Genomic DNA, 12,314 nt, shown 5'->3' with positions numbered 1-12,314 from the left:
TGGCTGCTATGTTTCCTACATTGCAACAGTGACCACACTTCAAAAGGGATGTCCTGAGGTGGTCAAAGACGCTATATAAATACAAGTTCTTTCTTCTTCTTTAAAGCTGTAGGAATAACTTGTGCCAGTGAAAGTGTTAAACCACCATTGCAGTGATCTGAACCATAGACCTTGCCCCTGCATATCAGGCACCTGTTCCCCACAGCTCACTGCTCTCATACATTTCATCATTAGAGATAAAATCTCCGGCATACTGCCAGCCCAGACTGGCCCAGTCCTGTTCACTATCTGCTTCACGAGAGATTCAGCAAAATCTGCCGTCTGACTCAGCTTCTCCTTTTCTAATAGAAAATGTCTTTATGGTGACAGCGAACTGCAGGCACAGTGTAATCACTATTGTGCCTGGGAGTGTTTGACGGGACAGTGTAGAGAGAGCTTTACTCTGTATCTAACCCGTGCTGTACCTGCCCTGGGACTGTTTGATGGGACAGTGTAGAGGGAGCTTTACTCTGTATCTAACCCGTGCTGTACCTGCCCTGGGAGTGTTTGATGGGACAGTGTAGAGGGAGCTTTACTCTGTATCTAACCCATGTTGTACCTGCCCTGGGAGTGTTTGATGGGACAGTGTAGAGGGAGCTTTACTCTGTATCTAACCCGTGCTGTACCTGCCCTGGGAGTGTTTGATGGGACAGTGTAGAGGGAGCTTTACTCTGTATCTAACCCATGCTGAATCTGCCTTAGAATCATAGAAAGTTATGGTACAGAAGGAGGCCATTCAGATCATTTTGTCCGTGCCGACCGAAAAAGAGCTATCCAGCTTAATCCCACTTTGCAGCACTCGGTCCGTAGTCCTGTAGGTTTGGGAGTGTTTGATGGGACAGTGCCACAGGATTGCATTCACTGTGACTCTTGTTCTTTCTTTCCAAAAAATAAGATAAACTTCTTGTTTTATTTACCTTTTGTTTGCTTTGTTCCATTTGGGAAGTCTGGAAGATATGCTGCCCTGTGGGACCATCATTGCCATTAGTTTGTAAAATGTGAACACATTCAGCTGCATTCCAGGTTAAGTTGTCAGTCACTCAGCTCATCCAAAAAACCTCATCATAGAACGATACAGCCCAAAAAGAGGCCATTTGGCCCATCGTGCCTGTGCCGGCTCTTTGAAAGAGCTATCCACTTAGCCCAACTTCCCCTGCAATTTCCCCGTAGACCTGCAAATTTTTCCCTTTCCAGATTATTAATGCAGTTGCTTCATTCGATAATGTCAGTGGGGGTTTTGGGCAGTCAGCTGGGGACAGTAAACTGCGGAGCAATGCATCTCACCGGTCACGTGACTGGGCACATGTCCACATGTCGATACAGGCCAATCGGAGAGCAGCCGTGCCATGAAATATTACACTTGGACCGAGATTTCCGGAAACTCCAGATCAAAAACGGAATATTTATAAATCTCTGCACTGAAGCCTGCGCTATTAATCATTCGACGACTCCACATAAACACTTAAAAGTGTACAGTGCAGTCCAAGTTAATTCGACTTTGAAAATGTTTTTGCTGCCTGTAGGTAACTTTTGGCCGGGTATTGACCTGGAGACTGTGCCGTGCGGCTGAGCACAAGGATCCGGAGGAGGAAGTGTATCCGAATCGAGTGCCTGGCAAAGGGCTTGGAATTCTGCTTTTGCATCAGTCTGCATGTATCTGGAGTCGATGGTCAGAGGGTTCTCAATTCTCCCTGGTCCTCTTGTGAACTAAAGAACTTGCATTTCTATCGCGCCTTTCACCACTTCAGGACGTCCCAAAGCGCTTTACAGCCAATGAAGTACTTTTAAAGTGTAGTCACTGTTGTGATGTCGGAAATGCGGCAACTAATTTGTGCACAGCAAGATCCCACAAACAGCATTGTGATAATAACCAGTTTTAGTGATGTTGGTTGAGGGATAAATATTGACCCAGGACACCAGGGAGAACTCCCCTGCTCTTTTTCCAATAGTGGCCGCAGGATCTTTTACGTCCACCCGAGGGGGCAGACGGGGCTTCGGTTTAGCGTCTCATCAGGAATACGGCACCTCCGACAGTGCAGCACTCCCTCAGTACTGGAACCGGGAGCGTCAGCCTGGATTATGGGCACAAGTCTCTGGGGTGACAGCGGCCGAGCGAGTCCCGAGGATATTCCCAACGATAAACTTTTACAACAGAGAGGGAGGCCATTTGGCCTATTGTACCCGTATCGGCTCTCTGAACGATCTCTCCTCTTGGTCCCATTCCCCTCCCCTTTCCCCATTCGGCCCATTGCCCTCTCTCTGAACGACCTCTCCTTTTAGTCCTGTTTCCCCATTCGGCCCATTGCCCTCTCTCTGAACGATCTCTCCTCTTAGTCCCATACCCCTCCCCTTTCCCCTTTCGGCCCATTGCCCCCTCTCTGAACGACCTCTCCTTTTAGTCCTGTTTCCCCATTCGGCCCATTGCCCTCTCTCTGAACGATCTCTCCTCTTAGTCCCATACCCCTCCCCTTTCCCCTTTCCACCCATTGCCCTCTCTCTGAACGATCTCTCCTCTTAGTCCCATACCCCTCCCCTTTCCCCATTCGGCCCATTGCCCTCTCTCTGAACGATCTCTCCTCTTAGTCCCATACCCCTCCCCTTTCCCCTTTCGGCCCATTGCCCTCTCTCTGAACGATCTCTCCTCTTAGTCCCATACCCCTCCCCTTTCCCCTTTCGGCCCATTGCCCTCTCTCTGAACGATCTCTCCTCTTAGTCCCATTCCCCCGCCCTTTCCCCAAACCCTTTAAATGTTTCTTTTTCAAATATTCGTTCACTTCCCTTTTGAAAACTATTCTGGATTCCGCTTCCCCCCAGCCCCCCCCCCCCCCCCCCAACAAACCGCTGTTTCTGGCCAGGCATTCCATGTCCTAACGAAAAAAAATACTCCTAACCTCTCCCTTCAGTGATTTGGTGACAATCTTAAATTTATGCCTTCTAATTACTCGCTAACAATTTACTTCATCAAAACCCCCTCATAATTTTGAACTATTGTAAATGTTATAAATAGGAGGCGACGCTGGCATGAATGTGATAAAGGCATGGTAAATACATGAAAGTTATCTGACCATAACTTTGTACCTCATGAGATATTAAGTCAATCTTACTATGGAAGGTATTTATATAACATACAGCTGGCAGTGTACGACGTTTAAATTTATACAGTCCCTGTCCATCCCTATCTTTAATATCTACACAACAATTGAAAGGAAGCCCCGCTAACATGGTTTAAACTGCAGCCTGCGTCTTGGTTGGATTAAAGTTCATTGTCAGGGGTTGTCTTAAGCGGGTGGTGACACTGATTTATTTAACTTTGCACAGCTTCGCACTTTCACCCTGTGCTGTGCTGAGCTTTATACTCCCGTCAGCTGCAGCTCCTGTGGTTCCACTGATTGATATCAATCTGTAATCCAATTGCTTGGTCTGGCAGCCATGCAGTTCAAAATAACTGCTAAAAGTGCCATTTCTCGACATCCTGCAGCCTTTGGAATGCTCACCAACACGAGGGAACGCCGTTAGTTTATCAGAAACAATCAACTCGGGTGATCACCTCAGTTAACTTCTCACAAATACTGATGACACATTAAACCAAGGCCCCCGTCTGCCCTCTCAGGTGAATGCAAAAGATCCCACGGCCACAATTTGAAGAAGAGCAGGGGAGTTCTGGCTATTTATCTCATGGCTGTTTGTGGGATCTTGCTCTGCACAGAGTCTATCACTTTCCCTACACTACAACAGAGACCACACTTCAAAAAAGCATCTCGTTGGCTGTGAGGTGCTTTGGGATGTTCCGAGTTTGTGAAAGGCGCTGTATAAATGCAAGTCCTTCTACATAATCCAGGCCGACACTCCCACTGCAGTGCTGAGGGAGTGCTGCACTGTTGGAGGTGCCGTCTTTCGGATGAGATGTTAAACCAAGGCCCCGGTCTGCCCTCTAAGGTGGACATAAAAGATCTCATGGTACTATTCAAAGAAGAGCAGGGGAGTTCTCCCTGGCGTCCTAACCAACATTTATCCCTCAACCAACACTACCAAATTCAGATTAGTTGGTTTACATCTCATTTACTGTTTGTAGGACCTTGCTATGCACAATTTGGCTGCTGGGATTGCCCAAGGCCCCGTCTGCTTTCTCAGGTGGACATAAAAGATCCCACAGCACTATTTCAAAGAAGAGTTCTCCCTGGTGTCCTGGGCAATATTTATCCCTCAACCAACATCACTAAAACAGATTAGCTGATCATTATCACATTTCTTTGCGAATGGAAATCCGTTTCCAGTGGTGTGCCACAGGGCTCAGTGTTGGGTCCCTTGCTGTTTGTGGTATGTATTAATGATTTGGACTTGAATGTAGGGGGCATGATTGGCAAATTTGCAGACGACTCAAAAATTGGCCGTGTAGTTGATAGCGAAGAGGATAGCTGTAGACTCCAAGAAGATATCAATGGGTTGGTGGAGTGGGCGGAAAAGTGGCAAATGGAGTTCAACCCGGAGAAGTGTGAGGTAATGCACTTTGGGAGGGCAAACAGTAAAAGGGAATACACAGTAAAAGGGAATATATTGAGAGGGGTAGAGGAAGTGAGAGACCTTGGAGTGCATGTGCACAGGTCCCTGAAGGTGGCAGTACAGGTAGATAAGGTTGTGAAGAAGGCATACGAAATGCTCTCCATTATTAGCCGAGGTATAGAATACAAAAGCAGGGATGTAATGATGGAACTGTATAAAACGCTGGTAAGGCCACAGCTGGAGTATTGTGCACTGTTCTGGTCACCACATTACAGGAAGGACGTAATTGCTCTGGAGAGAGTGCAGAGAAGATTTACAAGAATGTTGCCAGGGCTTGAAAATTGCAGCTACGAGGAGGGATTGGATAGGCTGGGGTTGTTTTCCTTGGAGCAGAGGAGGCTGAGGGGAGACTTGATTGAGGTGTTCAAAATTATGAGGGGCCCAGATAGAGTAGACAGGAAGTACCTGTTTCCCCTAGCGGAGAGTTCAAGAACTAGAGGACAGAGATTTAAGCTGATTGGCTGAAGGATTAGAGGGGACATGAGGAAAAACGTTTTTACCCAGAGGGTGGTGGGTGTATGGAATTCACTGCCCGAATTGGTGGTGGAGGCAGGGACCCTCAACTCTTTTAAAAAGTACCTGGACCTGCACCTAAAGTGCTGTAAGCTGCAGGGCTACGGACCGGGTGCTGGAAGGTGGGATTAGAATGGGCACCAGGTTGTTCTTCGAGCCGGCGCGGACACGATGGGCCGAATGGCCCCCTTCTGTGCTGTATCTTTTCTATGGTTCCATGCTGTTTGTGGGATTTTGCTGTGCGAAATTGCGCATTTCCCTACATTACAACAGTGACCAAATTTCAAAAGTACTTAATTGGCCGTAAAGCGCTTTGGGACGTCCTGAGGTAGTGAAAGGCGCCATAGAAATGCAATTTTGTCCTTCTTATTGGCCCAGACAAAACAGGACACAATTTTTCAAAAAAGAATTAAATCCACTAGATCAGCCACTAAGATCAGCCACTTGCCAAAGGCCGGCCGTGAGGGTTCATTCCACTTAATGTAATTCTTCTAATTACTCTTACTAGTCTCTAGATTTTCTGCCTTTGAATTTACACTGAGTCGAGGGTTTCGGGGGGTTTATATATATAATAACAGATACCCAGGAATGAGTTAGAGGCTGGAATCTAATCGAGGGGTTTGGGGGGGTTTATATATAGAATAACAGATACCCGGGAGTGAGTTACAGGCTGGAATCTAATCGAGGGGTTCGGGGGGTTTATATATAGAATAACAGATACCCGGGAGTGAGTTACAGGCTGGAATCTAATCGAGGGATTCGGGGGGTTTATATATAGAATAACAGATACCCGGGAGTGAGTTACAGGCTGGAATCTAATCGAGGGGTTCGGGGGGTTTATATATAGAATAACAGATACCCGGGAGTGAGTTACAGGCTGGAATCTAATCGAGGGGTTTATATATAGAATAATAGATGTTCATTTTAACCTTTATTTGCTTTTGTAGAAATTCCTTTTCCCTCGTTGTTTTGTCTTAGCCACCCCCTACCTTTGCTTCACTCTTTTTCCCCGTCTATAACCAGTGCATTTGATTTGATTCCTGTCCTCCATATCCCTCTTGCTAATTTGTTTTCTGTATGAAGATTATCCTCATGTGTTTCTCCTCGCATTATTATTAGTTTTATTTTTTCCTAGCACTCACCTCCTCCTAATTTAAATATCTCCACATAACCCTATTTAACCATTTTGCCAGTATATCAGCTCTCTCCCTGTTCAAATATAACCCATTCTTTTGGAATAGCTCCCATCTGTCCCTGAACTGGTGCTGATGTGCAACAAAGTGGATTCCCTCTTTCTGACACGCTCCTTTTGCCATGCATTGATGCTCTGAATGACCCAAACACCTTGTTTACTTAACAATGGGACTCTGTAGCCTCAAGTGGACTCACCCCACCATAGCAACTGAATAACACACTGTGCATTACATGGTATAACTCTTCTGTCCCTGCAAAGCAGTGTGTTCTCTGCCTACTGGACGGTCAGCTGTGGCTCAGTTGGAATTACTCTTGCCTCTGAGTATGAAGGATTTGGGTTCACTTCAGAGCACGAAACCTAGGCTGACACTCCCAGTGCCAGTACTGACGGCATGCTGCACTGTCGGAGGTGCCGTCTTTCGGATGAGACATTAACCTGAGGCCCCGTCTGCCCCCTCAAGTGGATGTAAAAGACCCCACGGCTCTATTTCGAAGACGAGTTCTCCCCGGTGTCCTGGCCAATATTTATCCCTCAACCAACATCACAAACAGACTAACTGGTCATTGTCACATTGCTGTTTGTGGGATCTTGCTGTGCGCAAATTGGCTGCTGCGTTTCCTACATTACAACAGTGACGACACTTCAAAAAGTACTTCATTGGCTGTAAAGCGCTTTGGGACGTCCTGAGGACGTGAAAGGCGCAATACAAATGCAAGTTCTTCCTTTATGTCAAGAATCCAGAGCTCACCGTGGATACAGGGAAAGCACAGGACTGATTTCTGAGACTTACCATTCTAACTCAGGCAGCAGCGCTTGCCAAACTTTACATTTAATTGGCCGAAGCCAGCAGCAAGACACAGATTACAAAACGGCAGCTCGTGAATTCTGAAATAAAATCAGAAAACCTCAAGGACAGGTCAGTCAGCATCACTGAAAGTAAATTCATGAGTGACACGGCTTGGATACAGGCAGGGAGAGGAAACCGGACCCCTCTGTCCTAGATTGTGCTGATTTTAAAACTGGGCCATCGCAGAGAGAGTGCGTGAAACAGGACAGGGGCCAAGCTGTGCATCGTCCAACAGGTTTTACAGTGCCTGAGAATGGAGACTCGTTTATCCGATTAGATCTCAGCGGTTTAAACACTCCCATACTTTCCCGGTGTGTTTGTGCGCTGTGTGGATGCTCTGCTTGTGGTGCAGGGGGGCCCCGGCGCTGGCTGGGTTAACGTCTGCCGGAAGGGGGGGGTGGGGTTACTTCACAGATCTACGTGTGGTACCGCACACTCACAAGTCCGCAGGGAGCCAGGATGGTTACACCATGCCCAGCTTATGCCTCGAGGCGATTGTGTGTATTGAAATGAGACTGCCCTCCATTGTGCTCCCAGCGACTGGAGCTCTTGTTCCAAGTCAAACCACGGCAGAAGTATTCATACTTTGCATTCATCCCCCTGAATGGGGAATGCGATACCCCATAGTAGGTGACTTGTTTTCATTTGGTGATAAGTCGTTCCCCCCACCCCGGTTTCAAAAGGAGCATTCTGAACTTACGTCAGCACTGTCTGATGGATCGTTCTGTTTGGTTGCGAGATCCGATGGTGACAACAGTTCGTGACGGGGGGGGAGGCGGAGAGGAGAGAGAACAGAACGAGAGAAGCAGGAACCTCTGCTGCTAGTGGCTGCCTCACTAGCTCAGTAACAGCAGAAGGTATTACATCAGTCTGATTAATGCAGCAAATGCACAGGCACTCTGTTAGGTGTTACATTGAAACTCAGTTTACATCCATCGTGGTCAATACCAAATGCGAGGTCCGCAAACTTGAGCTCATTCAAAACTCTAGCTGCCCCGTATCCTAACTCGCACCAAGTCCCGTTCGCCCATCACCCCCTGTGCTCACTGACCTACATTGGCTCCCAGTCCAGCGACGCCTCGATTTTAAAATTCTCAACATTGTTTTCAAATCCCTCCATGGCCTCACCCCCCCTCCCTATCTCTGTAACCTCCTCCAGCCCCGACAAACCTCCGAGATCTCTGCGCTCCTCCGATTCTGGCCTCTTGCCCATCCCCGATTTCCTTCGCTCCACCATTGGCGGCCGTACCTTCAGCCGCCTAGGCCCTAAGCTCTGGAATTCCCTCCCTAAACCTCTCCTCCTCTAAGCTGCTCCTCAAAACCTACCTCTTTGACCAAGCTTTTGGTCACCTGTCCTAATGTCTCCTTATGTGGTTCGGTGTCATATTTTGTTTGATAACGCAAAAAGCCTTGGGACGTTTTACTACATTAACGGCGCTATACAAATGCAAGTTGTTGTTGTGTCGTAGATTATTTCAATGTTTTCACCCACACGCACTTTTCTCCCCTTCCCTCCTCTCCTGAAGGTGCTGCCTTTTGCAGGGGCTCAGTTCCAAGTCACAGGCCACCCTCATCCAAGTGCCCACAGACGGACAGCGTTGGCAGGTCACTAGACTGATGCTCAGGCAGGGAGGGTGAATCGCATGCAAGGCCGAATCCTGTCCTCACCTGATATTCCCCCCATACACACACAGGAGGAGTCACTGGATAATGATCAGGAGCGGAAAACCCGGCTGATTTCCCCTTCACCAACCCAGGGGCGCTGAAGCTGATTGCACCTCCTACAATTGGCCCAGCTGGGACCAGCTAACTCGGCACAGAACGTTGCTAATTATTGGAAAGTCAGTGGGCAGGTGAGATAGCCAGTCCGCTGACCTTGTCCTGTCACCCATCGCATTATAAGAGAAAGACTTACATTTCCATCGCGCCTTTCACCACCTCGGGACGTCCCAAAGCGTTTCGCAGCCAATGAAGTACTTTTTGAAGTGTAGTCGCTGTTGTAATTTCATTCTCTACTAAAAGGCAAGTAAAGTGTCCAGCCATGCACCACTTTCAACCTAGTCCCTCTTCTTCTATGCCCCCGCCACTGACCTTCAGCTTCCACCACTAATATCTGTGGGGAGTGGAGGGGTGGAACTTTGGGCAGGTGGGACGGGATCTGTGGGGGGTGGGATCCGTGGGGAGTGGAGGGGTGGAACTTTGCGCAGATGGGACGGGATCTGTGGGGAGTGGGATGCGTGGGGAGTGGAGGGTGGAACTTTGGGCAGATGGGACGGGATCTGTGGGGGGTGGGGAGTGGAGGGTGGAACTTTGGGCAGATGGGACGGGACCTGTGGGGGGTGGGATCCGTGGGGAGTGGAGGGGTGGAACTTTGGGCAGGTGGGGCAGGATCTGTGGGGAGTGGGATGCATGGGGAGTGGAGGGGTGGAACTTTGGGCAGGTGGGGCAGGATCTGTGGGGAGTGGGATGCATGGGGAGTGGAGGGGTGGAACTTTGGGCAGATGGGACGGGACCTGTGGGGAGTGGGATGCATGGGGAGTGGAGGGTGGAACTTTGGGCAGATGGGACGGGATCTGTGGGGGGTGGGATGCGTGGGGAGTGGAGGGTGGAACTTTGGGCAGATGGGACGGGACCTGTGGGGGGTGGGATCCGTGGGGAGTGGAGGGGTGGAACTTTGCGCAGATGGGACGGGATCTGTGGGGGGTGGGATGCGTGGGGAGTGGAGGGGTGGAACTTTGGGCAGATGGGACGGGATCTTTGGGGGGGTGGGATGCGTGGGGAGTGGAGGGGTGGAACTTTGGGCAGATGGGATGGGATCTGTCGGGGGGTGGGATCCGTGGGGAGTGGAGGGGTGGAACTTTGGGCAGATGGGACGGGATCTGTGGGGGGGTGGGATGCGTGGGGAGTGGAGGGGTGGAACTTTGGGCAGATGGGACGGGATCTGTGGGGAGTGGGATGCATGGGGAGTGGAGGGGTGGAACTTTGGGCAGATGGGACGGGATGTGTGGGGGGTGGGCTGCATGGGGAGTGGAGGGGTGGAACTTTGGGCAGGTGGGGCAGGATCTGTGGGGAGTGGAGGGGTGGAGCCATCATAGGGGCATTAAAAAAATGATACATTTTTTTCAATTTCTTTGAACACTTATTTATTACTTCAAAAAATATTAGAGATAGGGGAAGGCTGTTTTACTGGGCGGGGCAGTTGGAGGCGGGAGGCCATGTGATGAAACCTCCAGGAACGAGTCCACCCAGAATTGGCGACCCTAGCACGTGAAGACGATTGGAGATGACAACGATCTGTTCTCGGCAGCGGGCAAAGCCATGGTCAGCCAGCGCAGTGCCCCCCAGGGTAATTCAAGGTTGTCCCCAGGTCATCCTTTCTCTGTGGAGAACAGCCTGGTCATTTGAGAAGCTGGATGGGTTTGGAATGGAATCCGGAGACTAAGATGTTGACCTTCTGAAGGGCCAGCTCAGCTGAAATTCCAAGAACAATTCCGCAGCCCCAGTGGGTTAATGTTTGTAACCAGTTGTCACCCATAATGTGACTTCTTTTGTCCAGGCTCCCCCCACACTCACACTCGCACTTTCATTTCTTGTAGGATGAATGGCTTCAAGAAGCAGCAAGAAATCCTTCGGCAGAAGCACGCAGAGTTTGTGGAGAAGTATAGACTGAAGAAACAAGGGGGTGATGATAAATAAAAGCACTGCGGGGGAGTGCCACAGTGATTGCCACCAGATGCAGGATTCTGGCTGCTTGTGTTTTACTAAAGTCTCAGAGGGCAGTGACGTTCTCTCTGATAAGCCAACGCCTGAGACATGCTGCACCTCTCCGACGGCAGATAGAAGATCCAGTTGTTTTTGTACATTCATTCTCGCTGGCATAGCCAGCATTTATTGCCCGTCCCTAGATGCCCTGAGATGGTGGTGGTGAGCCTTCTTCGACCGTTGCAGTCCATGTGGTGACAGTGCTTGTCATTGTTTGTAGCGTTTTGAGACAACTTAGTGTCTTACTAGGCCACTTCAGAGGGCAGTTAAAAGTCAACCACATTGGTGAGGGACTGGAGTCACACATAGGCCAGACCGGGTAAGGACGGCAGGTTTCCTTCCCTGAAAGGACGTTAGTGAACAGTTGGGTTTTTATGACAATCCGACAGCTTCACGGTCACTTTTACTGAGACCAGCTTCTAATAACCAGATTTTTAAAACTGCAGTGGGATTTGAACTCAAGTTCTTTGGATTACTAGTCCAGGCTCACCATCAGACTTGGAGTCAGGTTATGAGCCTGTGGCTGTTTAATACAATATCTTCATTTAATTTTAAATAAACCAACCTCACTTTATGGTTCCAATGCATCTCTGCAGTCTGATTTATTCCCGGTCTGACTTGCAGTTCAGTGAATTCGCTGAAATTGATGCCACCCTGCGATCACACACCAGTCATTTTATTTATACAAGCCTCCAATTATCCCAGGGAGATAAATATACAAATAAAGTTAGCGTACATCTGAGTTCGATATTGGTGCATTTAAACTGCAATCTGTAAATTGTGTGTCACCCTTGAAATGAATTTCGTGGAGTATAAAATTCTCTCATGTTTTTCCAGTGTTCCCATGCCACGAACCATCTCGGGCTGGCCGGTCGATTTGCTTTCATCCCTGTTAATGTCACTCCGAAATTCGTATCAGAAGATGTAGAATTACATAGAACTACATAGAATTTGCAGCACAGAAACGGGCCATTCGGCCCAACTGGTCTGTGCCGGTGTTTATGCTCCACACGAGCCTCCTCCCTCCCCTCTTCATCTAATCCTATCAGCATATCCCTCCATTCCTTTCTCCCTCGTGTGTTTATCAAGCTTCCCCTTAAATGCATCTATGCTATTCGCCTCAACTACTCCTTGAGTTAGTGAGTTCCACATTCTCACCACTCTCTGGGTAAAGACGTTTCTCCTGAATTCCCCACTGGATTTATTGGATAGAGAAGCTGCCTGAGTCGACCTCCCCTTTTCCGTTTGCCCCCACTCCTCCCTTCTGACCACATAAACCCACATCCTATTACATTAATAGCTTGCCAGTCTATCAGGAGAATCCCGAAACATCCAACTCCTGTTGATTGTGAATAGGGTAGATAGGGGGAAACTATTTCCTCTGGTGGGAAGAGTCCA

At 48.8% G+C, this 12,314-nt stretch overlaps 1 protein-coding gene across 3 annotated transcripts in view; it reads left to right on the top strand.

Annotated features, from left to right (window-relative positions):
- The window catches only part of dnajc4 (DnaJ (Hsp40) homolog, subfamily C, member 4), a 119,667-nt gene extending 108,009 nt beyond the window's left edge, over positions 1–11,658 (top strand). For all 3 annotated transcript variants that reach the window (XM_067975627.1, XM_067975626.1, XM_067975628.1), the window contains exon 7: positions 10,751–11,658. In XM_067975627.1, coding sequence (XP_067831728.1) covers positions 10,751–10,850 — 100 coding nt within the window. In that variant the 3' untranslated portion in view covers positions 10,851–11,658. The remainder of the gene's footprint in view (positions 1–10,750) is intronic.
- Positions 11,659–12,314: the final 656 nt, after the last annotated feature.

The sequence above is a fragment of the Heptranchias perlo genome, chromosome 43 (genome assembly GCF_035084215.1).
Source record: "Heptranchias perlo isolate sHepPer1 chromosome 43, sHepPer1.hap1, whole genome shotgun sequence".
Classification (NCBI taxonomy): Eukaryota; Metazoa; Chordata; class Chondrichthyes; order Hexanchiformes; family Hexanchidae; genus Heptranchias; species Heptranchias perlo.
Note: the sequence above shows the minus strand (reverse complement) of the source record. Positions and strands in the feature narration are given on the sequence as shown.